Source organism: Equus przewalskii, chromosome 3, assembly GCF_037783145.1.
Source record: "Equus przewalskii isolate Varuska chromosome 3, EquPr2, whole genome shotgun sequence".
Lineage (NCBI taxonomy): Eukaryota > Metazoa > Chordata > Mammalia > Perissodactyla > Equidae > Equus > Equus przewalskii.
In genome coordinates, this window is record NC_091833.1 from 35,095,288 (window position 1) to 35,120,232 (window position 24,945).

The 24,945-nt window shown below is 61.6% G+C and overlaps 2 protein-coding genes across 34 annotated transcripts in view; one reads left to right on the forward strand and one right to left on the reverse strand.

Moving 5' to 3' along the window:
- Positions 1–16: 16 nt before the first annotated feature.
- CTU2 (cytosolic thiouridylase subunit 2) lies at positions 17–9,170 on the forward strand. 29 transcript variants are annotated; one of them, XM_070613990.1, is made up of 16 exons: positions 104–220; positions 890–964; positions 2,440–2,627; positions 2,827–3,269; positions 4,355–4,414; positions 5,615–5,675; positions 6,129–6,238; positions 6,421–6,725; positions 6,827–6,962; positions 7,160–7,291; positions 7,838–7,929; positions 8,092–8,195; positions 8,297–8,438; positions 8,614–8,680; positions 8,807–8,865; positions 8,942–9,170. In XM_070613990.1, exons 5-16 carry the CDS (start codon positions 4,394–4,396, stop codon positions 9,027–9,029), a joined length of 1,317 nt encoding a protein of 438 aa, XP_070470091.1. In that variant the 5' UTR covers positions 104–220; positions 890–964; positions 2,440–2,627; positions 2,827–3,269; positions 4,355–4,393; the 3' UTR covers positions 9,030–9,170. The 29 variants fall into 29 exon arrangements, 22 of the variants coding, with proteins under 22 accessions (XP_070470090.1, XP_070470092.1, XP_070470079.1 ...); XM_070613992.1 differs by having other exon boundaries at positions 8,954–9,170; XM_070613989.1 differs by lacking the exon at positions 2,440–2,627 and having other exon boundaries at positions 17–220.
- Positions 9,127–24,945, reverse strand: part of PIEZO1 (piezo type mechanosensitive ion channel component 1 (Er blood group)) — a 65,831-nt gene continuing 50,012 nt past the window's right edge. For 3 of the 5 annotated variants that reach the window (XM_070613968.1, XM_070613971.1, XM_070613967.1), the window contains 30 exons: positions 24,589–24,793; positions 21,017–21,121; positions 20,086–20,239; positions 19,582–19,825; positions 19,409–19,505; positions 19,018–19,189; positions 18,472–18,561; positions 18,306–18,391; positions 17,915–17,986; positions 17,216–17,319; positions 16,650–16,746; positions 16,520–16,576; positions 16,268–16,440; positions 15,999–16,105; positions 15,564–15,758; positions 15,170–15,428; positions 14,914–15,102; positions 14,431–14,731; positions 14,174–14,297; positions 13,931–14,078; positions 13,633–13,847; positions 13,327–13,485; positions 13,097–13,244; positions 11,239–11,427; positions 10,976–11,068; positions 10,706–10,878; positions 10,511–10,633; positions 10,066–10,145; positions 9,779–9,968; positions 9,127–9,706 (listed from right to left, as the gene is read on the reverse strand). In XM_070613968.1, coding sequence (XP_070470069.1) covers positions 9,457–9,706; positions 9,779–9,968; positions 10,066–10,145; positions 10,511–10,633; positions 10,706–10,878; positions 10,976–11,068; positions 11,239–11,427; positions 13,097–13,244; positions 13,327–13,485; positions 13,633–13,847; positions 13,931–14,078; positions 14,174–14,297; positions 14,431–14,731; positions 14,914–15,102; positions 15,170–15,428; positions 15,564–15,758; positions 15,999–16,105; positions 16,268–16,440; positions 16,520–16,576; positions 16,650–16,746; positions 17,216–17,319; positions 17,915–17,986; positions 18,306–18,391; positions 18,472–18,561; positions 19,018–19,189; positions 19,409–19,505; positions 19,582–19,825; positions 20,086–20,239; positions 21,017–21,121; positions 24,589–24,793 — 4,599 coding nt within the window. In that variant the 3' untranslated portion in view covers positions 9,127–9,456. The remainder of the gene's footprint in view (positions 9,707–9,778; positions 9,969–10,065; positions 10,146–10,510; positions 10,634–10,705; positions 10,879–10,975; positions 11,069–11,238; positions 11,428–13,096; positions 13,245–13,326; positions 13,486–13,632; positions 13,848–13,930; positions 14,079–14,173; positions 14,298–14,430; positions 14,732–14,913; positions 15,103–15,169; positions 15,429–15,563; positions 15,759–15,998; positions 16,106–16,267; positions 16,441–16,519; positions 16,577–16,649; positions 16,747–17,215; positions 17,320–17,914; positions 17,987–18,305; positions 18,392–18,471; positions 18,562–19,017; positions 19,190–19,408; positions 19,506–19,581; positions 19,826–20,085; positions 20,240–21,016; positions 21,122–24,588; positions 24,794–24,945) is intronic. The other 2 variants (XM_070613969.1, XM_070613970.1) reach the window with 1 other exon arrangement.

The following is a 24,945-nucleotide window of genomic DNA, read 5'->3' on the forward strand; positions in this document are numbered from 1 at the left end:
GCCCGCGCGTCACGGCCGCGACGGCGGCGCGATGACGTCGTTAGGGCGCGCCCCGCCTCCGTCCCTCGCGTCACGGCCGCGACGGCGCTGCCGTGACGTTCTCAGCGTGTGACCAGCTGCAGCCACCGCGGTCTCCAGCGCGACCCGGCCCAGCCATGTGCCAGGTGGGCGAGGACTACGCGGAGCCCGCGTCCGAGGAGCCGCCGCCTCGGCAGCCTGGGTAAGAGCTGAGCGACCGCACCTGCCCCTCCTCTGCCCGGGGCTCCCCGCTGGTGGCGAACCCTGCCCCGAGGGCCCGGCCTGCGCTCTGCCATCAGTCCCGGGCGCGGCGCTCCGGGAAGCCTAGAGGTCGCTGAGGCCGGGGCCCAGGAGTCCTGGGGTCCCCGGGGAGGGTGGGCGCTGAACCTCGCTGCGCAGCAACCTGGGCGTGGCTGTGAAGCCGGTGGTGAACATCCCAGGAAGGAACTTCCACTGTTCGCTCGCATCTCTAGTTGTTGTAGCCGGTGGGGACGGCTCCGCCCCCGACCGGGCTGTTCTTACTGGGAGAGAAAGTTGATCTCACTGTCGCTTCCACCCACTTGCTCCGTTTCTCCCCTCCAGGCCACGCAAACTGTCTCTCTTTTCGTGCCATCTCTTGAGAGATTGAGAGGTGGACTTTATGTGCCCCTGTGCCGGCTTTAACAGACAAAATTACCCTCAGGGCCCTTGTCTTTCTTCAGATTGGTAGTTTGGATAAGACACAAGCCTTCGTTTGTGTGTGTACAGCCCCAGTCTGACCTCTCTCTCGTACACCCGCTTGGGGTGAGAAACAACACCAGTATGCCCGAAGGCTGCTGGGAGGGGTGTGTAGTCTGTGTTCTTGTTCTCTCTTCTTTCCATGTCTCCAAAGCCGTGAACAGAAGTGTGTGAAGTGCAAGGAAGGCCTTCCTGTCGTGGTGATCCGAGCAGGAGATGCCTTCTGCAGGTGAGGCCTGGAGGTGGGGAGAAGACCTTGGCAAACACGATCTCACTCAGCAGCCAGGATTGCCCCCCATTTATGTAACTGTAATTCTTGCTTTTAAAAGCATTTAGTCACTTTACTCCTGCTTGTAATGTTGCTCCGGGAGACCCTGGTGTGTGGGAGGAGTGTGGTTTCCTGCATGGGTAATGTTCTCTCATCAACCGTCTGTGGGTCAGGTGGCGGGAAGGTATATGATGGAGTTTTGGGGAGAGTGGGAGTGAGAGTGGGGTGAGGTGTGGGTGAGATGAGCATTTCCTGGCAGCTGGAACACATCCACGGCAGGTTAGAGCATCCTGGGCAGGTGCTCTGGGTGATGGCCTGTTTTACTTGTGAGGGATAGAGGGATGGAAGGAGAGCTCCAGCTTTCCACCAGCTCGGGGGGGGTCTTCAGACAGGAGCAGAGGCTTATTTCCAGAGGGGCCTGGGCACAAGCATGTTCCATTTTGCCTGAAGGTTTCTTGTGGCCCTGTTCCATCATCCTTGAATCATCACTCTTCCAATGTCTGGTCACATTCCCTGGACTTGTAGCTCCATGAGGGCAGAGCCTGTTTCCCATTTTATCCCTGTTAATTCTTGGTGATGTTGCATGCTTTGTATAGCAAACAAACGTCTGTTGAATGAGTGACTGGCTCACGTTTTTAAGTTGGTTTCCAAGAGTCTTGGATTCTGCTTTCTAAAATGTTACAAGAGAGAAACTAATGGGATTAAGCTGTTTTCCTAAAAACTCATCCCTGCCGGTCTCTCAGGTGCCCAGTAGAATGAGATGTGTGTTACCGGCAAATACACGTTAGGTTTTAACCACTTGGGGCATGTGAAAATGACGATTGCCCCAGTCTGCCTGGAGACTCTGATAAGAAGAGAGTTTGCAGTGGCTTCAGGTGAGGCTGGCAGGGCTCCTGGCCCAGAGCTCCCCTCCTGTGCTTGTTGGTCCCAAGAGAAGGTGAGAAGCTGGCTTTCCAGGTTGTGGACTTTTGCAGTCTAGATTTTGAGCAAGTTTCCTCAGTGATTGTGAGGATCAACATGGGTGGGCAACCCTGGCCTGGCCCCCAGGGAGAGTGCGTCTGTGTGTGCTCAGGGAGCCTCACCACACCCCGACCTTCCTGGAAGTCACTTCCTGTGGCTGGTCACCTGGGGTCCTTGGAGCCCTGGCATTTTGCTCTTGAACGCTGAGTTGACTTACTGTCTGCAGAGGACTCTGGGGTATTTGGTTGGCCCCTCTTGAGAGGTGCCTCTTCAGCGTTAGGGGGATTGCTGTGGACACCAGTGTGTCTGAACAGGAAGGAGGGGGTAGACAGGCCAGACAGGGCCAGGGCAGCTCTCCTGCAGCATTGTCCACCGCTCTACTGGAGGTGCTGTTCTCCCCTGACTGCCTGCTGGGATTTCTAGGGGGGCTTTTAAATGCAGATACCCAGGCCTCGCCCCTATACATTCTCACGCAGTTGGCCTGAGTGGTTCTAATGTGCAGCTAAGGCTAAGAACCTCTAACCTGGTGAGCCGAAGGACCAGCTGGAAGGTTTATCAAGAATGAAGATTCCAAAGACCTGCCCTGGAAGCTCTGATTCTGTGGGTTTGGGGAAGAGCCCAGGACTCTGCATTTGCAGGAGCCTCCCAAGCATTTTTGGTCCAGGTGGGCTCAGTGCACTAAAGAGAAGCCAGTGTGGTGCTTCAGGGCCCTGGGCACCCCCTGCAGCCTGCTCAGTGCTTCCCCTCTCCCCCTGAGAGCTGGTGCTTCTTGTGTGGGGGTCCTGGATCAGATCATTGACTCTGCTGAGGGTGGGTCATGCTGGTCTCACCCTACACATACCTGTGTCTGTCTGTTCCACCAGCTGCATCTTCCTGAGCACTTGTGGGTGCAGGTGGCTCCTGGGCTCTGGGCCCCTCAGGCATTGGTTCATACTGGTGAGGATTGGGGGGGACCCAGGCAGGCCTCCCCATGTGGCATGAGGCTCATCCTGGGGCAGCCACAGCTGGCGAGAACTGCTGAACTCTGGCTCCCCTGCTGGTCTCTGCGTGGAGCCTCAGCGTCAAGATGCTGCTTTTAAAGATGGAAGTTGCTAACAGAAGAAAACGTAACCAAGTGGAAACTTAGGCTGCTGTCCAGAGAGGCAGGTGTGAGCAGCTTGCCCATCTCTGTGTGGAGGGCAGGCGGCCTGGGCTGTGTTGCTGCAGCTGCTGGGGGGTGTGTTGCAGGGACTGTTTCAAGGCATTTTACATCCACAAGTTCAGAGCCGTGCTTGGGAAGAACCGGCTGATCTTTCCGGGTGAGAAGGTAGAGTGCGGGGTGACTCCTATGGGGTCCCTTGGGCCCTGGCTCTCAGCCCCTGCTACCCCTCCCGCAGGTGGCCTGTCCCAGCTGCACCCACTAGCCCCTCCCGCTGTCCTACACCTGAGTCCTGAGGGTGGGCTCACGCCCAGGGCGTCCCCAGGGGTGGCACACTCCCGCTGTCCTACACCTGAGTCCTGAGGGTGGGCTCACGTCCCGGGCGTCCCCAGGGGTGGCACACTCCCGCTGTCCTACACCTGAGTCCTGAGGGTGGGCTCACGTCCCGGGCGTCCCCAGGGGTGGCACACTCCCGCTGTCCTACACCTGAGTCCTGAGGGTGGGCTCACGCCCAGGGCGTCCCCAGGGGTGGCACACTCCCGCTGTCCTACACCTGAGTCCTGAGGGTGGGCTCACGTCCCGGGCGTCCCCAGGGGTGGCACACTCCCGCTGTCCTACACCTGAGTCCTGAGGGTGGGCTCACGCCCAGGGCGTCCCCAGGGGTGGCACACTCCCGCTGTCCTACACCTGAGTCCTGAGGGTGGGCTCACGCCCAGGGCGTCCCCAGGGGTGGCACACTCCCGCTGTCCTACACCTGAGTCCTGAGGGTGGGCTCACATCCAGGGCGTCCCCAGGGGTGGCACACTCCCGCTGTCCTACACCTGAGTCCTGAGGGTGGGCTCACGCCCAGGGCGTCCCCAGGGGTGGCACACTCCCGCTGTCCTACACCTGAGTCCTGAGGGTGGGCTCACGCCCAGGGCGTCCCCAGGGGTGGCACACTCCCGCTGTCCTACACCTGAGTCCTGAGGGTGGGCTCACGCCCAGGGCGTCCCCAGGGGTGGCACACTCCCGCTGTCCTACACCTGAGTCCTGAGGGTGGGCTCACGCCCAGGGCGTCCCCAGGGGTGGCACACTCCCGCTGTCCTACACCTGAGTCCTGAGGGTGGGCTCACATCCAGGGCGTCCCCAGGGGTGGCACACTCCCGCTGTCCTACACCTGAGTCCTGAGGGTGGGCTCACGCCCAGGGCGTCCCCAGGGGTGGCACACTCGTATTGGAGATGCGGTGCCTCCAGTGATGTCCCTTCTCCCTCAGGTGCTCCTGGCGTGGTCTGGAGGGCCTTCGTCCAGCTCCATGGTCTGGCAGGTCCTTGAGGTGCGTTTCCACACCATCCTCCGGGGCCCAGGCTGCCGCCCCACTGACCTCCAGGGTAGGGGGCCGGCACCAAGGGGCTCTTGTTTGAGGCTAGAGAGAATGGCCCATTCCCCAGCTGGGTTGCCCAAGGGGTTCTCGGATGTGCATACAAGAGGTACACAAACCGAAAACTGCATCTGGAGTACCCAGCCGTTTAGTGCTCTGTCCACTTGCTTGACTACGAAGAAACATAGTCGCTGGAAAATGGGTCTCGCAGCATGGCAGAGCACCACTCACTGTGTCTTAGAGGCCATGGGGCTCCTCTCGCTCTTGGGAGTGTATCTGGGACAAGACAGTGAAATATGAGTGGGAGCCTTGGGGGATGTAGAGGGGCCCAGCCCAGCCTGGAGCAGCGTCCTTAGGTTCGAGGGGAGACCCGAGTGAGCAGGGGGCTGCTGGGTGCAGTGAAGAGAGTAGCATGTCAGTGGAGAGGGCAGCTGGCAGCGAGGCGGGGAGAGGAGAGTGAAGTGGGGCTGAGTGTGGGGCTGCGCTCTGGGCGTCCACAGGCCCAGCTCAAAGTGTGGGAGGCAGGCTTCTCCCGATGGCACTGCGGCACCTTGGAGGCCTTAACCTGGGGGTGGGACACACAGGGACTATCTGCACTCCCTGAGCGGGACGCAGACTAGAGGGGCTGGGGAAGAGGGTGCAGCCACAGGGTGGCAGTAGCAAGGGTACAGGAGGCGGCCCAGGCCTCCAGGGGGGACTTCTTTAGTTGGTTTTCTGCTCTCAACTCACAGTCCTCTAAACCTGGCCAGACAGTGTGAGATGAGTGCCTGCTCCCCTGGGTCATTGTCCCGCACCTGGCACTGCTCTTCCCTGTGATCAGCGATGCCTTCCTTTTTCCACGTTGTTCTGTTCCATTCTGAGTGGTCAGAGGTGCTTGAACAGGGGGCTTCCCCTGGGGCATTGATAGCAGGTAGGGACACACTGGCGAGGGGTGGGTTTTACTAGGAGGAGCGAAGATGCCCAGGCAGGGCTGCTGTGAAGCAAGTCAGGCTGTGTGGCCTCCCCATGGGGCCTGTCTGGCACCTGGTCCACAACGGGTGGGGTTCACCGCCCCTTCCTGGAGGGCATTCAGTCCAGATGGAGAATGGTCCCTGCCGGGACAGTGTCACATGGCTTCTGGCCATGAGGCTGAAGCCTTGTCCCTTCCCCCTCCAGGGCCTGAGTCGAGAATCTGCCAAAAGACTGCGTTTTGTGCCAGGGATCGTCTGTATTGATGGTATGCATGGCTGTTCCTCCTCCCCGGCTGCTTGGGGTAGGCCTCGCTGAAACAGCTGGCGCTGTGCCCACGCCACGGCCCTGGTGGGTGCCCTTCTGAAGACAGAGCGCACATGTCCTGCAACAGACAGCACTGCTATTGTCTTAAGTCTCACACCGTCATTGGAGTTGGGCAGGAGCCTCTGCCCACGGGGTCATGGGCACTGAGTAAGCCCTCCACCCGCTCCTGTGGGGTGGGCTCCCAGGCCGGTCTTTAGTGCTGAGGTCAGTCATGCCCCCCCGTCCCCCAAAAATGCCCCCAAGGAAGATGGCTCAGCATCCTGTGGTTTCTACAGAAACTGCCACCCTGCAGAGCACAGCCTCGTGGGATTTCTTCTGTGGTGTTGGCCCTGTCTCACCTGCTGGGGTTCTTCTCCTGTGAGCCAGGACTCTCATTTCTGCCTGTGCTTTTCAGAGGGAGCAGCCTGTGGCCTGAGCCCAGAGGCCAGAGCAAAAGCCCTGGCCGAGATGAAGCTGATCCTGCAGACCGTTGGCTTCCCGTGGCATGTTGTCGCCTTAGAAGAGGTGGGTGTGCCTGTCCCTGTTAAAGGCCACTGGAGGTGACCCCTGGGGTGTCCACGAGGGGCGTGTGCCTGCTTGTTGGAGCCAGCCCCTGGGCCTCCCGTCCTGGGTCTGTTTCTCCCCAGTACGTAGAGAGGTGGGCCTGGGCCTCATGCTCTCTCCCCCATCCTCCTCTGCCCTGGAAGGTGTTTGACCTGCCACCATCCGTGCTGCGCTGCTTTGCCCAGGAGCCAGTGGGGACTGAAGGGGCCTATAAGGCAGCTGTGGACAGTTTCCTCCAGCAGCAGCATGTGCTGGGGGCTGAAGGGGCTGGGGACAGCCCCAGCCTCGCCCAAGGGGAGGAACAGCTGAGCTGGCCCTGCACCCAGGATCCCCAGAACCCCCAGAGCCCAGATAGGCCACCCACAGCTGCCCAGACTGAGGCTCTGTCCAGACTCTTTGACTCCGTGAAGACCCTGACAGCCAAGGAGGAGCTTCTGCAGGCACTACGGTGAGCCCCGCCCCTCCAGGCCCTTGAGACAACTCCCATGGGGGGCCTGGGCCTGCCCCTGCCCCACCTGGGCTCCTGAGACCCCCTGCCCTGCTCTGTAGGACCCACTTGATCCTGCATGTGGCCCGGACCCATGGCTACTCCAAGGTGATGACAGGAGACAGTTGCACACGCCTGGCCATCAAACTCATGACCAGCCTGGCACTGGGGAGAGGGGCATTCCTTGCCTGGGATACGGTACGTGGGTGCAGGCCACCAGGGGCCCCTCCTGCTGTCACACCTCTGGCCCTTTCATTTGAAAGTAGTGTCTCGTGAATCAGTCCTGGGGTCACCCACATGGAGTGGGGAAGCCTGTGACTCCCCAGCTGGGAGGGAGGGAGGGGAGCTGTGAGCCTGCTCACTTGAGTGTGGTGAGAAATGTCCCGCTCCTCCAGGGCTTCTCAGATGAGCGGCACGGCGACGTGGTGGTAGTGCGGCCCATGCGCGAGCACACGCTGAAGGAGGTCGCCTTCTACAACCACCTGTTTGCCGTCCCCTCCGTTTTCACGCCAGCCCTCGACACCAAGGTGAGCCGCAAGGATTACACGGGAGGCCTCCCCTCTAGCCTGGAGTCAGAGGTCACTGGCACACCGTTGGTGGCCCGAGCTGTGTCCACACCAGCTCTCTCGCCCCAGTGCCCACCACCTGGTGTCCTAGCAGTGCCTCCCAGCACTCTCGGAGCACACACAGGGCAGCCGCATGCCTTGGCAGGGAGGCGCCCTTGAGGAGGAGGGGCTCTCAGGGAGAGGAGGTAGCCGGCCTCCGGTGCCCATGTCGCTGGGAAGGCCAGGTCCTCAGCTTGTGGGTCGTAGACACGGAGGAGGGGACGATGGGGCAGGACGATCTTTGTCAGGGACAATTTATATTTATATAATTTTAACAACTTAAAGTGTGTAACGACAGGGATATTTTAGGAGTGGGTGCCCCACTCACCCCGCCCGACACGGTAGACTCTTGGGCCGACAGTGTAGAGAAGCCCACGGCCTCGACTCTAGGTGGCCCCTTGACCAGACCTGTGGGCTACCCCTCTGCACTGGGGCCACTCCTGCAGCTCCCCATCCAATTGTCCTTAGGCCCCTGAAAAGGCCAGCATTCACCGGCTGATGGAGGCTTTTATGCTCAGGCTGCAGGACCAGTTCCCCTCCACAGTCAGCACTGTGTACAGGTGTGTGATTGTGTGTGCACATGTGTGTGTGTGTGTGCGCGTGGGCCTGTGGGGCAGGGAAACGAAGGGGTGTGGGGTGCTGAGCCCATCTCCCTGGTGCTCAGGCCAGGGTGGGAGTAAAGTGGTGACAGTGCCTTTGTGCCCCATCCCCCATGTCCCCAGGACAAGTGAGAAGCTGGTTAAGGCCCCCAGGGATGGCTGTGCTGCCGGTCCCCCTGGCCCCCGCTGCCTGCTCTGTATGTGCGCACTGGACATCGACACTGCTGGTCTGTGTCTGCCTTCCCCAGGGTGCTCAGAGGAGGGCACTGGCGAGTGGGTGTTGGGGTTCAGCAGCCCCCTGGTCCCCTCAGCTCCTCTCTACTTGCAGACAGTGCCACGGCTTTTGGGGCTCAGACTCCCTTGCATCTGTCCCAGACGCAGCCCCCCACCCCACCGCCCACTGCACCCTGCTGTTCTGCAGGGATGGGGCGGGTGCAGGGCTGCTGTGGGGGGGCCAGGCCCTGCGAGAGGTGAGTCCCTGCCCCGTCCTGTCCACCCCATGGCTGGCCCCTGTAGGTGCACGGGGGGCGGGAGCAGGGGGACACCTCAGGAACATGTTCTGGGGCAGGGCGCTCCCTCACTGCGCCCGCGGACCCCTCGCTGAGGGCCACGACCGGGCACACAGGTGCAGCTCTGCTCTCGCAGGGAGGACCCCCGAGCCCGCGTCATCGAGCAGCTGTGCTACGGCTGCCGTGTGAACATGAAGGACTTGGTGAGTGGACGCCCTCCGTGTGTTGGGGATATGGGAAGTCCTCCTTCAGGGCATGAGGGGGGCAGGTGGGCACTGGCTTGGCTTTGTGCCACACAGCCCCTCGCCCACGTCGGCTCTCTGTTGCAGCCCTCCCTGGACCCCCTGCCGCCCTACATCTTGGCCGAGGCCCGGCTCCGCAGCCAGAGGTACCAACGCCCACTCTGCTCAGGGAGCCCTGGGGGGCCTTGGGGCGGAGCGCCTGCGGGGCCACTTCCCACCCAGCTGCTTCCCCAGGGCCTGCATCGAGCAGCAGATCCAGGAGTACCTGGTTGAGGACAGTGATGATGAGGCGCAGACTGGCGAGAGCTGAGCCTGAGGACGAGTGTCCTGGACCAGAGACACCCAGGGTGCCAGGGCTGGGACCTCTGCCACGCTAGAGCAGGAAGGCAAGGACGGCAGACGGCATGTGATTGTCCGTTTGTATAAATAAAAATGTTTTTTAATTAGAAAACTCTACAGTACGCGTGGGAAAGGGAGGGCCGGGCTCCCTGGCCCAGTGTGGCCGGCCGTGGGCTGCACTGGGCCCAGCAGGGATGACGGGAAGGGACAGCAGTCCTGTGCTGGGCCGTGGAGGGGCCACAGCTTCCTTCTGACAGCAGCATTAGGGCTCAGTGGGCCGGGTGGACATGTCACAGCTGGTGGCCTTGGACTGGGGTGTCTGCTCCTGTGGCCCGAGGAACGCTGCCCACCGGCCTGCCGGGCGGCTCCTTCATTCACGGTGCATGAGGAGCTGGTTCCTACTCCTTCTCGCGGGTCCACTTGATCATGGTCTCGGGTGAGCGGTACAGGAAGATGAGCTTAGCGTACAGCTCCTCCTCCAGCTCCAGCTCCCGCGTCTCCCGCACCAGGAAGATGTCCTGGCACAGCTTGAGGATGCGGTCCACGCACGGCAGCTCCTCGAACATGATGGAGTGCGAGATCTCGCTGAAGAAGCCGCGCACGAACTTGCCGATGACCAGCACGATGGACACGTAGAGCCCCATGATCCTGTGGGCAGGGGTGGTGAGTCCTGGGGGCTGCCGCCCAGAGCACACCCTGGCCCCCGTGCCACATACTTACCCGTAGCCAGCCAGGAAGCCCAGGCTGGGCGGGCTGACCTTATCACTGAAGATGACCATGGGCAACAGGTTGCAGTCAGTCTGGCAGTCCTGCAGCTCAATGACCCACCACTCAAGGAAGCCGGCAGCCCCCGAGCCCACAAGCTCCCTCCGCAGCTGGATGCACACACTGAGGTAGTCGGCCTCTTCATCTGGGTCCAAGCCAGGAAACCGTCAGGGCCACAGGCCACCACCCTCTCATAGGGCCGAGGCCCAGCCCCAGCCCCCAGCCCCTTTGCCCACACTCACTGGGCTGCAGCTGCTTCACGGGGTTGGCTTCAGGCCCATTGGGGGCACGGATGTACTTGGGGAAGAGGTTGGGGATGACCCTGTGGGGAGGAGGCCAGTCGGTGAGGCCTGCCCCAGCCCTCTTTTTTTTTTTTTCTTTTCCTGAGGAAGATTTGCCCTGAGCTGACCTCTGTTGCCAATCTTCCTCTTTTTCTGCTTGAGGAAGATTGTCCCTGAGCTAACATTTGTGCCAGTCTTCCTTCACTTTATGTGTGGGACACTACTACAGCATGGCTGACCAGTGGTATAGGTCTGTGCCTGGGATCCGAAGCTGTAAACCTAGGCTGCCAAAGTGGAGTGTGCTGTAAACCTAGGCTGCCAAAGTGGAGTGCACTGAACTTAACCACTATGTCACAGGGCTGGCCCCTGGCCCAGCCCTCTGGGTGCCCCCACAGCCCCCACTCACACTGACTGGTCCGAGGTGCCCTCGAGCAGGCTGGCCAGCTGCCGCCGCGCAGTGCTGTTGGGGGCTAGGTCCAGGGTGTGCTTCTCGTTGGTGTATTCCACGTTGCCGCCCTTGGCCAGATCCCTGCAAGCAGGGGACAGTGTGACCCACTGCAGGGCACACCCTGCCCAGGCCCCACCCAAGTGCAGGACGCACCTCTGGAAGTTCCAGGTGAAGCGCAGGGTGATGTCGGTGGTGCCGTTGTACAGCTCCCGTTTCATCTGGGCCCGGCTTGGTGGGCTGATGCGCCATAGCGCCCCAGAGCTGCCCTCGATGTGAGCCGTGACGATGTCCTCAGGGCTGTACTGGCTGATAAACTGCATGGCCAGCTGGGCACAGGGTGGCACCTCAGTGGGGTGTGGCCAGGCCACCCCTCCCCTAGGCTGTTGCCTCCCCGCAGGCAGACCCAGCATGGGGCTCACTCACTGGGTGGGGGTCAAACTGCCTGGACAGCTCCTCGTAGGCCTGGTCTGTGAAGGGCACGATGGACGGCTGCTGGGCACTCATGGTGAACAGGGGCTAGGAGTGGGAACGGGATGGGCCATATGGCACTGGGGGAGCCTCCCCGGCCTCTGCCCCCAGCACCCATACAGTACTCTTCACAGTCTGTGAGGATGAGAAAGCAGAGGAGCCCCCACGCAGCGTTGTCCCCTGCCTCCCCTGGCTGGAACAGACAGGTTGCCCCTCACCTCATAGCCGCCCAGCTTGAGGGTGACAGTGACATCAATGGGCTGGTTGACAACACCAACCACGGAGCGCACGAGGGACATGAAGAGCAGTGGGAACCAGATGATGGCCACGAGGAACAGAATGATGAGGCCGCCCATGCCATACTTGACAATCTTCTTCTTTTTCTGCCCCTTTGGCTGCGGGTATTTCTGGGGGGGATGTGGCAGAGGCCACCCGCTCAGCTCTGCCTGTCTCCTGCTGCCCCACGCCCTGCCCCCATCCTGCTCCGGGGCGGCAGGCACTGTCCAGACCCTGCCCTCCCTGCCCCTCCCATCCTCACACGGCCATGGGCTCAGGTCACCCAGTGGCCCCACAAAGTCAGACCTCAACCACATATCAAAACTGCAAAGCTGTGGCAGTGGAGACTGTGGCCCTGCCTGGGACAGATACAGAATCGAAGTGCGAGCCTGGAAACAAGCCTCACGTTGAGAGGACGCGGTGGGAAAGGGCGATGGCGCCGGGAGAGCTGGACACCCACATGTGAAGGATGAAGTTTGGACCCCTATCTGACACCGTATACAAAAGCTAACTCAGACGTAAGAACTAAAAAACGTTTATGGGCAAATGTTCGTCACGCTGGACGTGGCAGAATGTTCTCAGATCTAACACCAAAAGCACAAACAGCAAAAGAAAAAAATTAAACTGGACGTTATAAAAAATATAAAGATCTAGTGTTCAGGATAAAGAACTACAACGCAACAAAACAAGCAAAGCATCTGAATAGATGGTTTTCCAAAGAAGATGCACAGATGGCCAAGACGCACAGGAAAAGATGCTCCGTGTCACTGGCTGTGGGGGAAATGGAAATCAAGGCCACAGTGGGAGCCCAGCAGGATGGCAAAAAGGAAAAGTCACACAACAAGTATTGGCAAGGATGTGGGGAATCAGACCCTTGTATGCCACTGGTGGGATGTCGATGGGGCAGTGGCCATGGGAAACTGAGGCAGCTCCTCAAAAAAGGAAACCTAAAGTGCTCATGTGACCCAGCAGTCCCACTCCTGGGTATGCACCCAGGAGAAAAGAAAACTGTCCACATAATCTTGTACACGAGTGTGCTTAGTGGCATTTTTTACAATAATCAAGAAGGAGAAACAAACCCAAGTGTCCATCGACATTTGGAAGAGCTGGATAAAGTGCAGCCCATTGACAACGATGGAATACGACTCAGCCACGAAAGGGAGTGGAGTCAGACAGGCTGCAGCCCGGATGGCCCTTGATAACACACTGAGTGAAAGAAGCCAGACCCAAAGGCCACACATGGAGACCCCGTGCCTGTGACCTGGCTGGACAGGCATGTTTGTGGAAAGCAGATGGCAGTGGTGGGGGGCTGGGGCAGTGAGGGGACGGGGTTCTTCTTGGGGTGATGAGCCTGTGCTAAAGCTGCCTGTAGAGATGGTGGCACCACCCCGTGAATATGCCAGAAACCACCAAATTGCACACCTTAAATGAGAAAAATCTCGCACTGTGTGAATTATCTCAATAAAGCTGCTAAAAACTGACAAACCCTTGGCTGACATTTCAGTGCCCCACCTCACGCCATGACCCACAGCCTAGAGGCCAGGCCTCTTCTGGGCATTTGCTCTGGCCACTCTGCCAACTGCCTGTACCACAGGGCCCAGCTCACCATCCCTCTCCTAAGAAGCCCCTTCTGGCTGGGAGGAGTTTCAAAAAGATGCCCTTTCTGGCCCACGGTGGCTTTCTGCCTTCATGCTGATGTGGGCTCTGAGCACCATGTGGTTCGCACCGCGGCATGTTGGCCCCAGCAGGGAGTAAGCACTGTCCCCACCCTCCCTCGTACTCCCACTCTGGGCCCGGCACCTTCTCCGTCTCTCGGCTGCACTTGATGATGAAGATGTTGGCGTAAATGTCCTCCACGCACATCCAATTGGACAGGGACAGCGTGGTGTCCGTCCACACCCAGTCCATCACAGCCCGCAGCTCCACCAGGAACGGCACCAGCCGGAACCTGCCCGAGGCCAGGGCACTGTCAGGAGGGCCCGAGGGAGGGCAGCCTTGCTCCTCGCGCCCCCGGCCTGGCCCACACTCACCCCTGGAAGAGGAAGAGATTGAGGTGGTTGTACTTCTTGGTGAGGAAGTTGCCGAGGATGCGGGTGGGGTAGCCACAGCGGATCTGGTAGGCGGACAGGGCAAAGTAGATGCACTTCACAAAGTACCACAGCTGGGCCACCGCGTTCTGGCTGAACATCCTGAGTGAGACGGAATAGGAAGGCCAGGTCAGGGCAACCCGCCCAAGTCTGGGGGCCAGAGCCCCAAGGTCCCCGGACCCAACCCCAGCTCTGCCAGGCACTGCCAGTATGTCTCTCTGGGGCAGGGCCAGAGGCCCTGGTGCCCACCTCTCGGTGACAGCAGGCAGGATGAAGAACATCCAGATGTGAATGGCCAGCACCAGGACCACCTGGAAGGCCAGCTTGCCCAGCACCGTCTTGCGCAGGTAGAGGGCACGGTCGACCACCATGGTGCTGAACTGGATCAGAAGCATGACCAGGAAGGCCTCGGGCACCTGGTCATCTGACAGGGATGACGTGATGTCCCTGGCTGCTGAGTGCTTCTGTGGCCGGGAGAACAGATGTCAGGGGGAGGCGGGACAGTCACTGGGCTCTGCGCACACCATGGCCCCGAGCCCTGGCTCACCCCAAAGGCCCAGAAGCCGAAGATGATGATGATGAAGTCGACGACATCAGCCAGGAACATGAGGGCGTACACGTCGGTGGCCGCACGGTACTTGGTGTGCAAAATGTCGTGGAAGAAACGCTGCAGGGGCTGGTACACACTCTGGGCCCTGCGGGTGTGTTGGGTGGTGGTCAGCTTGGTGCTCGCCTCTGTGCCTCCCACCTGCCCCACGGCCCCTGGCCGCTCCCAGGCTGGATCACTCACAGGGACAGGCAGAAGCTCTGCAGCCGGAGCCCGGCCTCCCTCACTCTTTCCCTGGGGCGGCTCTGCCTCTTCTCTCTCCCTGTGGCTGCTGCTTTCTCCTCCTCCTGTTCCCCATCCTCGGCTTCTGTAGGGGGGCAGCCACTGATGACAAAAGTCCACGGGGGGCTCACATCACCCCCTTTACAGACCAGCAGACTGAGTACAGGGACCTCCCCAGGGCCGCCAGCAGCGGTTGTGGGTGGACAGGGCCATCATACCAGTGGCTGCCAGGCCTTTGGGCCCTGTGCTCTCCTTCCTCCTCCTCCTAAAACGCAGACTGATGCGCCTCTTGTCGCGGGGCTTGAGGTCCACTGGGGACTCTGGGGGCCCGTCACTCACTGCCACCTGGATGTCGTCCTCGATGGGGGCCACAGCCACCCCTGGCTCCTCCTGGGGCCCCGTGCCCACCTCAGTCCGGAGTCCCAGCAGGGCCGGCTCCTCCTCAGCCCCCTTCTTCCCACCGCCCCTGTCATGCTCCTTGGACAGCGGCTCCTCCTCGTGGTCCCAGAGGCCGTAGCACTGTGAAGGAGAAGGAGGGCCGTGAGGAGGCCACGTGGCCGCACTGGGCAGCCCTGGGACCAGGCAAGACGGCCAGGCCCACCCTGGACCTCACGACATCCGCTTTGCCTCCTGGAAGAAGACAGCTCGGGGGCGGGAGGGGTGCCGCAAGGTGCCCGTCCACCCAGGCGCGTGGTGCTCACCAGCAGCTGGGAACGGTGGAAGAACAGGGCCAGGAGCTGCACCAGGTCGCACTTGATATAGCTGTCGCTCTTCTCCAGGCCCAGGATGCGTGGCGGGAAGTAGGGCTTGTTCTCATAGCGCCGAAGCACCGTGTGGCTGTTCCAGGGGAAGAAGCCAAACTGGAACAAGTACTTGGTGACCACCGTGACCTGCAGGGGAGAGGGGTCAGCACAGCAGGGCCGGGCCCCCACCCCAGCCCCTCCAGTCGCCACCCACCTCGGTGAAGACGATGGCCGTCATCCAGAAGCGCTTGCTGGGCCGCGGGATGGACAGCATGGCCCACAGGAAGACCAGCACAGGCAGCACGAGGGAGGCAGCCGAGGCGGTGACCATGTGGTTGAGGACGATGATGAAGTAGCAGAGCAGCTCTGAGTGGGCGGCCACGCACTGGTACCCGGCCTGCAGCAGCCGCAGCACCCGGCCCTGCCCCTCTGCGAACCGCTCGGCCTCCTCCAGCTCCGGGATGCACAGGCACCTGCGGGGACCACACTCAGGCCCCCGCAGTGTCCGCAAAGGCCGGTCTGCCAGCCTAGCGCAGGCAGCTTCTGCGCCAGGGCTGCCCTGAGGCCAGGGCCCACCTGCCCACCCGCCTCCACCCCTCGCCACGCACCTGTGGAGGAGCAGCTCGCTGGCCGTGCGCGTCCAGATGTGAGTGTTGGCGGGAAGCTCCGAGGAGCCATGCAGGGCCACCCTGGACTCGGTGAGCATCTCCTCGCTGCTGCTGCTGCGGGTGTTGTAGCCAGTACTCAGGGGGCTGCCCGTGTCATCGGTCATGCTGCTCAGTGGCTCCTCGGCCCCCAGCCCACTGTGGGAGGGAAGGCCAGTCACGGAGGCTGCCTCTGCTTTGCCCGGGTCCCTGGGGTGGGGCGGGAGGGCCTCAAAGTCCCTGGTGGACAAGGGGCCAGCTGGCCACATGCCTGGGGGGCTGTGTGCCCCTGAGTACAGTGGTGTAGGTGCCCAGACTGGCCCACACTCTGGGGCTTGAGGGCAGGCTGTGTGGGGTGGGTCCTGGCGCAGCAACCAAGCCCCTGAGTCCTGCACCTACCTTGACGCTGTGCTCGGCGCGTCACGGGCCTCCGAGGGGCCTGGTGGCGCAGCCTCAGCCTGGCTCGTGTACAGCTGGTCCAGCAGGCCCCGGTGCACTTCTCCACCCTATAGGACAGCCGAGTTGTCCCAGCTCTGTTCCGGCCCAGTGCAGGGTGGGCCTGGGGCGGTGGGGGGCGGGGGCGGGGGCAGTGTCTGGGTGGGCTTGGGCAGGCGCAGGTTGGGCGGGGGTGTGATGGGGTGTGGCATGGTGCAGTGGTACCCACTCACCCTGAGCAGTTCCTGCGCAAGCAGGTAGCGCTCGGCGCGCAGCACGTTGCTCATGGCGCTGTGATGCCGCGTGAAGGTGTGCAGCCAGCGCGTCAGCCCATCCACCAGCGCCTGCCCCAGCACCCACAGGAACTGCATGGTGCTCAGCACTCGCTGCATCACGTGGCTGCGGCCTGAGGAAAGGACAGTCTGGAGAGGTGGCCAGTGGGAGACACCCAGCCCCCAGCCCCCGACACTCTGCAGCCCACGCACCTGCCACCTCATCCTCAGGGCCCTCCACCAGCTCCGCCTCCTGGCCTGGGCCACCTCCTGGGCACAGGGGTGCTAGTTAGTGCCTTGCGGCCCTGCATCCCCCCCAAGAGCCACACGTGGCCCAACTCACCCGTGGGCAGCTGCCCTGCCTGCTCCTGCTGTGCCCGCTCCTGCTGCTGCCGCCTCAGCACCGTCTGGGCATTGGTCACCCATGCCTGGTATGCCATCTGCAGGCCGGGGCCTTGGGGTTAGCGCCCTGCCTCCCAGGACCATTGGGTCCCATTCAGCCACCTCTGAGCTCCCAAGGAAAAGGGGTCTGGGATCAGGTGTCCCCGCTGGGGACCTTCAGCTGGGGACAGGGCAGTGCACGCAGGCCCTCAGCACACATGGCTGTCACTTGGCGCCAGGGCCCCACACTGAGAACTGGGGACCCAGAGATGGACAAGCAGCTCCTGGCCCAGGAGACAGATGTGTGTCCAGCAACCATGCTGAGCCCTTCCCAAAAACCAGGCCACCGACAGCCACCACAGGCCTGCGTGGTCAGAGTCAAGACCCAGGAGGCAGTGGGCAGAAGGGCATGTGGCTGCCCACCTGCCTTGTGGACTTGGGGGTCTCAATGGGGGTGGGTGCTGGGCTCCCCGGACTGCCCTGGAGTTCCACAGATGGGAAGGCAGGCAGGAGACACTCCCACCTCACCTGGAAGGCGCTCTGTGCCGACGGCCTGGGGTCCTCGGGCTGGGCCTCCTCCTCCTCCTCCTCGCTGTCAGACTCGAACAGGAAGTAGTCCCCAGAGTGGATGACTGCAGGCAGAGTGGAGCTGAGCGCCGGCCTCCCACCCACAAGACCCTCCAGTTCATTTCTTCAGTTTGGAGGGGGCCCAGGACAGGCTGCACTGTGCTGCCCAGCTTGGGTTCCCTCAGCATCCTGTGACCCCCAGGACCAAGGCCACATGCACCCTCCCTGCAGAGGACAGCCACCGTGGCTGGAGACAGAGCAGCAGGCTAGGGGACGGTGACACATGCACAGGACACAGCCAGAGCGGTGGGACGAGACCAGACTGGACGAGAGTAACACAGGGGTCAGGGCCAGGGAAGGAGAGGGCAGATTAGCAGTGAAGATTCAGGCTTCTGAATCGAGAGTTAGAAAAATGCAGGGCTTGTTGTTAGGGATCCAGTTAGATGGAGACCCAGCCCCTCACTCCTGTGTGGTGGGGCAAGGCCTGAGAGCCCACGCGGCAGGGCTCCCAGGGAATGCAGGGAAAGGAGAGCACAGGCTGGAGGCCAGTGCAGGCGAGTGCCCTCTGCCTCAACAGGAGACAGCAGGCGAAAGGGGGCAGCAGCCTGGGGAACAGCAGGTCCCACAAGGTGGTCAGGGCAGGCCAGGCTGGGGCGGTACCTGTGGCGTGGTCCAGCCAGGGCCGCCACCACTGTCTCTGTGGCGGGGAGGAGCCCCCTGGACTGCCGGGCCCTGTGGAGGGGCAGGGCGAGCATGAGCCAGCAGGAGAGGCAGGGAGACGGGGTGAGCATGGCCCCTGGGCAGAGACAGACATGCAGCCCCTGCAGCCAGAGGGGCCACATGGTGCCCTGGGGGCAGAGCTCAGCCCACATGTGCAGATGGACAGTCATGGGCCTGCTGCGTGGCCTGCGGGGACAGAGAATGACCACACGGCACAGGACAGATGGGCGAGAAGCCCTGTGGGACGTCACATGGCACAGACGTGTGCAGGCCCTAGCAGGCACGAACACGCCAGGGCACCAGAACCCTCAGAGGCTGTGTCCACACTCACCTGGCTCCTGGCTGGGGTCCAGGGGATCCTGGGGGCGGCTGCGGCCCTGCCTGTGCTTCTCCTGCTTGGCCCGGATCCGTTCCATCCTGTGGGGTGGGAGAGGCAGCTCGGAGTGCCAGGTGGGTGGGTCAGGAGACCTGGGGCGCCCACCCCAGATGGCACCTACTGTCTTTTCAGCTGGGCCAGGGACTTCTCCTCCGCCCTGCGGTGGAGGTCGATGCTCTTGAGGTTGGCAGCATTGTAGAGTGCGAAGCCCCTGTGAGGAGGGACAGGAAGGCCGGGCACACAGCTCAGCTGCACAGGCTCCCACGCCTCTGGGCCCGGCCCAGCCCCCATGGTCCTCCCTGCTCACACCAAGGGCCAGCTCCCCACCACGACACCCGCCTTGTCATGTGCTGGTGAAAGGGAGGAGTGGCCTCCAGTCTCATAGGTGGAAAATGTGCTAGTGAAGAGGCGTCGGCGGGATAGCAGCCCTGGCCGCCCAGCCACGGGAGGAAGGCCCTCCAGTCGGGGTGCACACTCTGGCCGGCATGGGGGCAACAAGCTGACGGCAGAGCCGGGCCGGGACCGCTCATCATCGGTCAGGCACTCAGGCTTGTGAAAAGGTCCTACAGGTCTGTGGGCCTCGGTTCTCCCCCCAGGGGACGTGTCAGTGTCATGGAGAGGCGACGCCTGCCCTAGAGGGCCCTGGGGGACCTGAGGCAGGGCCAACCTGGAGGCCAGCAGAGCGGTGGCCTGGAGCTCGGCCCTGACATGCAGGAAGTAGTGACTGAGGAACACACGGCGCTGCAGCAGCAGGAACAGGAAGCAGACGCTGTCCCAGAGGACGCCGGCTTCCTCCACCGGCAGCAGGCAGTCCTGGTCCCTGCTCAGCATCTCCTTGGCTGCAGGACAGACGCAACACGGGTCAGAGGCGTGGTCAGCATCAGGGGCACAAATCAGGGACGTGGGTCGGGGTACAGGCCAAGGACAGGGGTGTGGGGCACAGGTCAGGTGCATTTGTTGGGGTCGGAGTCAGGGAATCCTGGAAGCAGCACATGTCCCTGAGCGGCTCCTCCCCTGGCATGTCCTTGGCCCCCAGCTGCCTGCCCTCGCCCACTCACGGTCATAGTAGCCTTTAACGGTGCACACGAGGCTGAAGAGCTGGATGACCCAGCAGAAGTTGCTCTGCATTTGCTCCACGAAGACGCAGGACAGGAGCTAGGGGTGGGAGGAGGATCAGCTTGGGCCCACCGGGTCAGGAATTGGGGGTCAGGGCTGGGCGGGCTGGGCTCACCGAGAGCATGTTCTTGGAGATGATGACGGTGACGTTGTAGAGAATGAGGCAGTCCCACAACACGAGACGGGCGTGCGTGTCCTTCTGCAGCAGGGTGGTGCCGAAGAGCAGCAGGTAGAAGCAGGCCAGCAGGTAGCCCAGCCCGAAGATGCTGATGCGGGTGGCCCCCGTGACGAACACCACCACCAGCACCAGCCAGAAGAGGTAGCGGAAGACGGCCACCTTCAGCATGTCGAGGTAGGACCTGCCGGGCGGGGTGTCACCGTGGCGCCCGGGTCCCCTACCTCCCCCGGCAGCCTCAGACCAGAAGAACTCCCCCTGCTGCGAGGTCAGCATCCGCCCCTCGTCCTGGCCACAGGGACACCACTGGCAGTGTCTGTCCCGGGCTCGGTCCTAGCCGGAGCCTGGGGACGTCTTTCAGCCCTGCTGACCAGCTGCCGCCGCAGCCCCGCAAGCCCCCAGCCCTGAGCGGGCTCCTCAGGCTGCCGCCACCCCGAGACTTACCTGCAGTGGATGAAGTTGGGCACAGGGTTGGGCTCCCCGCGCAGCGGCTCCAGGTGGTCAGTGTTGACGCCAGCCATGTGTTGCCACTCCTCGGTGCGCTCGGCTGAGAACACCTGCCACTGCTGGGAGGCGCAGAGCAGCAGGAGGAAGTCACCTGCAGGCACACGGGAGGCCACTTCTGCACTGCAGCCCAGGAACCACTGACCATGCAGGGGCCTGGCCACGACGGAGTGGCAGCACGCATCCCGCCCGGCATTCACCGTGAACCCAGACCAGAGAGAAGCAGCAGTGAGTGTGCGTGGGCAGACACACAGCTACCTGTGTGAACGCGGGCCCATGGTGTCTGCACGGGTGGGGGTGTGCACGTGGATGTCGGGGAACACGCCTGTCTGTGTACACGTTCTGTGTCTGTGCATGTACACGTGGCTCTACATGTACCACATGTGTGTCAGGAACAAGGCCATCATGCGCCTGACTACACCACGTGGGCACCCACCCCTGTGTCCACACCAGTGTCCACATATGTCTACCCTGCAGCCACCTGTGACCACACCTGTGCCCACCCTGCATGCACACCTGCAACTATCCCTGTGTCCGCAATTGCAGGCACACCTGTGCCCATACCTGCATGCACCCCTGCGCACACACTGGTGAGCAGAAGCGTGTCTGCGTGGTTGGGCGTGCACATGTGAGGTGGACCCCTCAGTCTCACGGGGATGTGCCTGCAGGACGGGGCACTCATGGGACAAAGGCCCCCACTGGGGAGCTGAAGGATTAGACCGGCCGGTGAGGCCTGGACAACATGCTCCTCGCTGGCTGGGGAGGAGGGCCCATGCTTGCCCGCTGCCCGCGTCTGTGTGGAACCTCCACGGCCCCCTGGGAGGCCGGCAGGTATGCGTGTGGATGAAGGGTCTGGCCGGTGGGCACTCACTGATGAGGTTGGTGGAGTTGGGGGCCCTGAAGAAGTCCGGCAGGTACAGCCACTTGATGAGTGCGGAGTTCATGGGGATGGCCTGGCTCCAGCGCCACGGGTAGTCTGTGGGTGAAGGGTGTGTGTCAGGCCCCAGACGTCCCGGCCTATCCCCATCTGCTGGCCAGCGGCCTCCAGGAGCCCCGAGTCCACAGGAATCATTCTTACACCCACTTGCATGTGTTCACACAGTCTCAAAAACACACCCCCTCTCACTTGGCGTCTCGAGAACATGTGGGCCCAAAGATTCTGCCATGTTCTTATGTACACACTTCTCAGGCACAGACTGAGCCCCAGGCCCCCAGGGGATGATGAATCAAGTGACAGCTAAGGGTAATGGCCAGTAGGTGGGCAGGGCGCCTGGTGTGGACGGGCCAGGATGAGACATCATCACACACCCACCAGAACAGCTACAAGAGAAGACAGTGACAACACCAAATGCTGGGGAGGACACAGAGAGAGTGGGTCACACTCACTCGGCTGGGGTAAGGTAAAATGGGACGGCCGTTCTGGGCATCAATCCCAGAGAAGTGAGAACCACACAGGACGTTCACAGCAACTTTGTTCCTAAGAGCCCCAAACTGGAAACAACCAGAGTATTACCTGGAGGGAGTCAAACCAACCACGGTACATCCAGCCAGGAATACTACTCAGGAAGGAAAAAGAACAAGCACCGGTGCGCACAACCCAGAGATGCTCCTCAAACGAGTTTTCTAAGTGGAGGAGGCCAGCCCTAAAGGCTCCATGTTGGATGCGTCCACTCACATGGCATTCCGGAGAAGACAAAACTATGGGGACAGAAAACTCAGCGGTTGCCTGGGGGTGCAGTGGGGGAGGGGTCGGACTGACTGCAAAGGGGCCTCATGACGCAAAATTCGGGGTGATGGAAATGTTCGGAAGAGAAATGTGGGGGCAGACATACACCTCTGCGCCCCGCTCAGAACCCACAGAATTGTACACCACAAGGGGACTTTACTGTCCCAAAAATAAACATCAACCGGATGGCGGGGGACCCAGGACGGAGCACAGACTGACAAGTGAGTGTCACTAGACAACAGGCATGGGACGCACCTACCGGGAGGCAGGGGAAGGAACCAGCCTAAGCAACCTGGGAAAACGGTGTGTGACAGAAGGAACAGGGCTGGCCAAGAGGGCCAGGCAGCAGTGACGTGCACGGCGACAAGCACATGCAGTGCCCAGCTCTCGGGGTCTAAAGCCCGCCCTCCGTGAAAGGGGCCAGGCTCCGTGGGCAGGGCAGGGCAGGGAGCACGGGCTGAGGCTGGAACGTCTCGTGGAGCAGACGCAGGGTGTGCTTGGAAGAGGCCGGGCACGTTGAAAGGGCCCGTGTGGACGGCAAAGCAGACAGCAGTGGGACTGGGGCAGCACCCGAGGAAGAAAGCTCCAGAGTCCACACAGACACAGACAAACAACTGAGCGAATAAATGGGAGAAGCGACAGCTCTCCCTTACCAAAGACGCCAATTAACAACAGGAGAGAGGGCCACGTGCAGACCTGATTAACAGCAGCTGCAGGCAGATCCCGCAGCGATGCTGAGGTTAGCAGGTGGTCACTTAAGGTGTCTCCCCACAAATAAACATGTACTAGTTACAAGGAGAAAAAGACTAACTTCACCGTGGAGAGACCCACAGACAGCGCTGTGCCTGAGTGACGAGGGTAATGCCACCGGGATGAGACAACCTGGCCCCGCTGTGATGCACTGGGTGGACATTTCAGAGCTGTGGCATTCTTGCCAAAAGTGCGTAACCTGGTCTAATTATGAAACACCAGACATTCCCAGATCGAGGGTCATTCTACAGAATAACAGCCCTGTGCTCCTCAGGTTTCAAGGTCATGAAAGGGGAAGAAAGGGGAGGAACCATCCCAGCCCGGAGGACACAGCACGACCAAGTGTGACGTGGGCTCTACACGGGGTCTCAGCACAGGAAGCGGCACCGGGCTGGCTGGGGAGCCACTCGTCTGCAGTTCGTCGGCAGTGGGTGGCACTGCGCCAGCGCTCACGTCTCCGCTTTGGTCACTGCCCAGGGTCACGTCAGAGGCAGAACAAGGGACAACTGGGCAAAGGGCATTTGGGAGCCCTGCACAGCTCATAACCCTCTTCACTCCATGTAACAAGTTAACAACAAAACCAAGCGGAAGGGAACCAAGCGCTGACACAGAACGACATGTGGAATCCCAAATGTATTCTGAAGGATGCGGCTCAACGGCGACGTGCTGCCTGAGTCTCTTTCTAAGAATTCTGGAAAAGGCAGAGCAGAAACGGTCAGATCAATGGGTGCCAGAGGTGGGCAGCCAAGGGGGCTGCCACATGGGCGGGGACTTGGGTGCTGGACACTTGTGTGTCTGACTGTGGTGGCAGTCGCAGCTCTCTATGCTTGTGTCCAAACCCTAAAAGGGGGAGTTTTCCTGAGCATGAACGAGCCTTGATGGACCTGACTTTCAAGGACAGAGACAGAGCACGTCAAAAGCACCAGCTTGAAGGGACCCCCGGCCAGCAGTGACCCTCTGAACATCAGGGACAGCAGGGCTGGGCTGTGACACGTTAGACAAGAAGGGCTCCGTGGATCTGCTGACGAGAAACAGAAAGGTGGGAGGGCAGGAAACCAAAGCTCATCTTCACAAACAAGCCAGCCGGCAACCGCGCCAGGAATCACACATCGAACGCGCCCGTCTGAGAGTCCCGCCGACGGCCGACTCCCGAGAGTCGCTGGATGCGGACACCGCCCACGGTGGAAGCAGAGCGGCAGCCCCTCCCCAGGGCAGGCTGGGGACCCCGGGACAGGCCAGACAGCCAACTGGACGCCACTTGTGGCCTTGCTGAGGACAGCACTGCTGTGGGCCACTCCTGCCACAGCATCTGCCAGTGTCTAGCGTTTGGGAACAGCTGACAAATCTAAAGTCACAGCTCTCTGCAAACCCACCGCCTGACTCTGGAAACATCACGAGAGTCAGGCCCAAGGAGACAAGGGGATAGCCACATGCAAACACCTGGCCCCAAAGCAGAGCCACAGCCACCCTGGATGGTGCCGCAGAGCACAACAGCACACCAGACCAGAGTGTCGTCCAGGAAGGGGCTGCTGCATGGGGCCCCGTCTTGGGGTACAGAGGGCGCCCGCCCTCAAGCGGCACTGGGCATGGAGCCCCACAATGGTCTCTTCTCCCAACTTTTCTGATTGTTTGAAGCTCTTCAAAATAGAATCTTGGGCAAAAAATGAAAATAGAAAGCAGTGCACGCAGGGAGACCAGCGAGAGGCCAGCACCACCACCCGAGTTGGCACAGCTGTAACCGGCCAAGTCATGGAGGGAGCACTGGGGGCACTCGGGTGGGCGCTGAGCCGGATGGACTCACTGGGGCCGGGCCGTGGAGGAGTGAGGCCAACTCAGAGCTGGGGGAGCCCAGAGAAGATGGGCAACACCCCTCTGCTTCCACGCAGCCACAAGGCCCAGAGAGCCCTGGCCACAGCCAGGCACTGTGGCTCACTCAGCACTTGCCCCCAGCGGCGGTCACCGCTCACCGATGCACAGGGCGGGGGGGACACCCAGGCACAGCAGGTACTGGTACAGCAGGAAGAGCGCCAGGAAGAGGCAGTAGTTGGGCCAGAGGCGGGCGATGGCCCCGCGGCGTCGGCGGGCGAGGATGGCCACCAGCCAGCAGCCATGCAGGATGACCATGAAGTTCATGCGCTGCCCGATCACGTTCACGGCCATCAGGAAGCAGACCTGGGGGCGGCAGAAGGGGGAGGAGGTGAGAAGGGGACACAGCGAGCTGGTGGCAGGGACCTTCTTAGCTCTGCTTCCGGGCAGCCTCAGGCCCAGCCAACTGGATCCAGGGACCACAGGTGGCACAGGGAGGTCAGGCAGGCTCGGAGTGG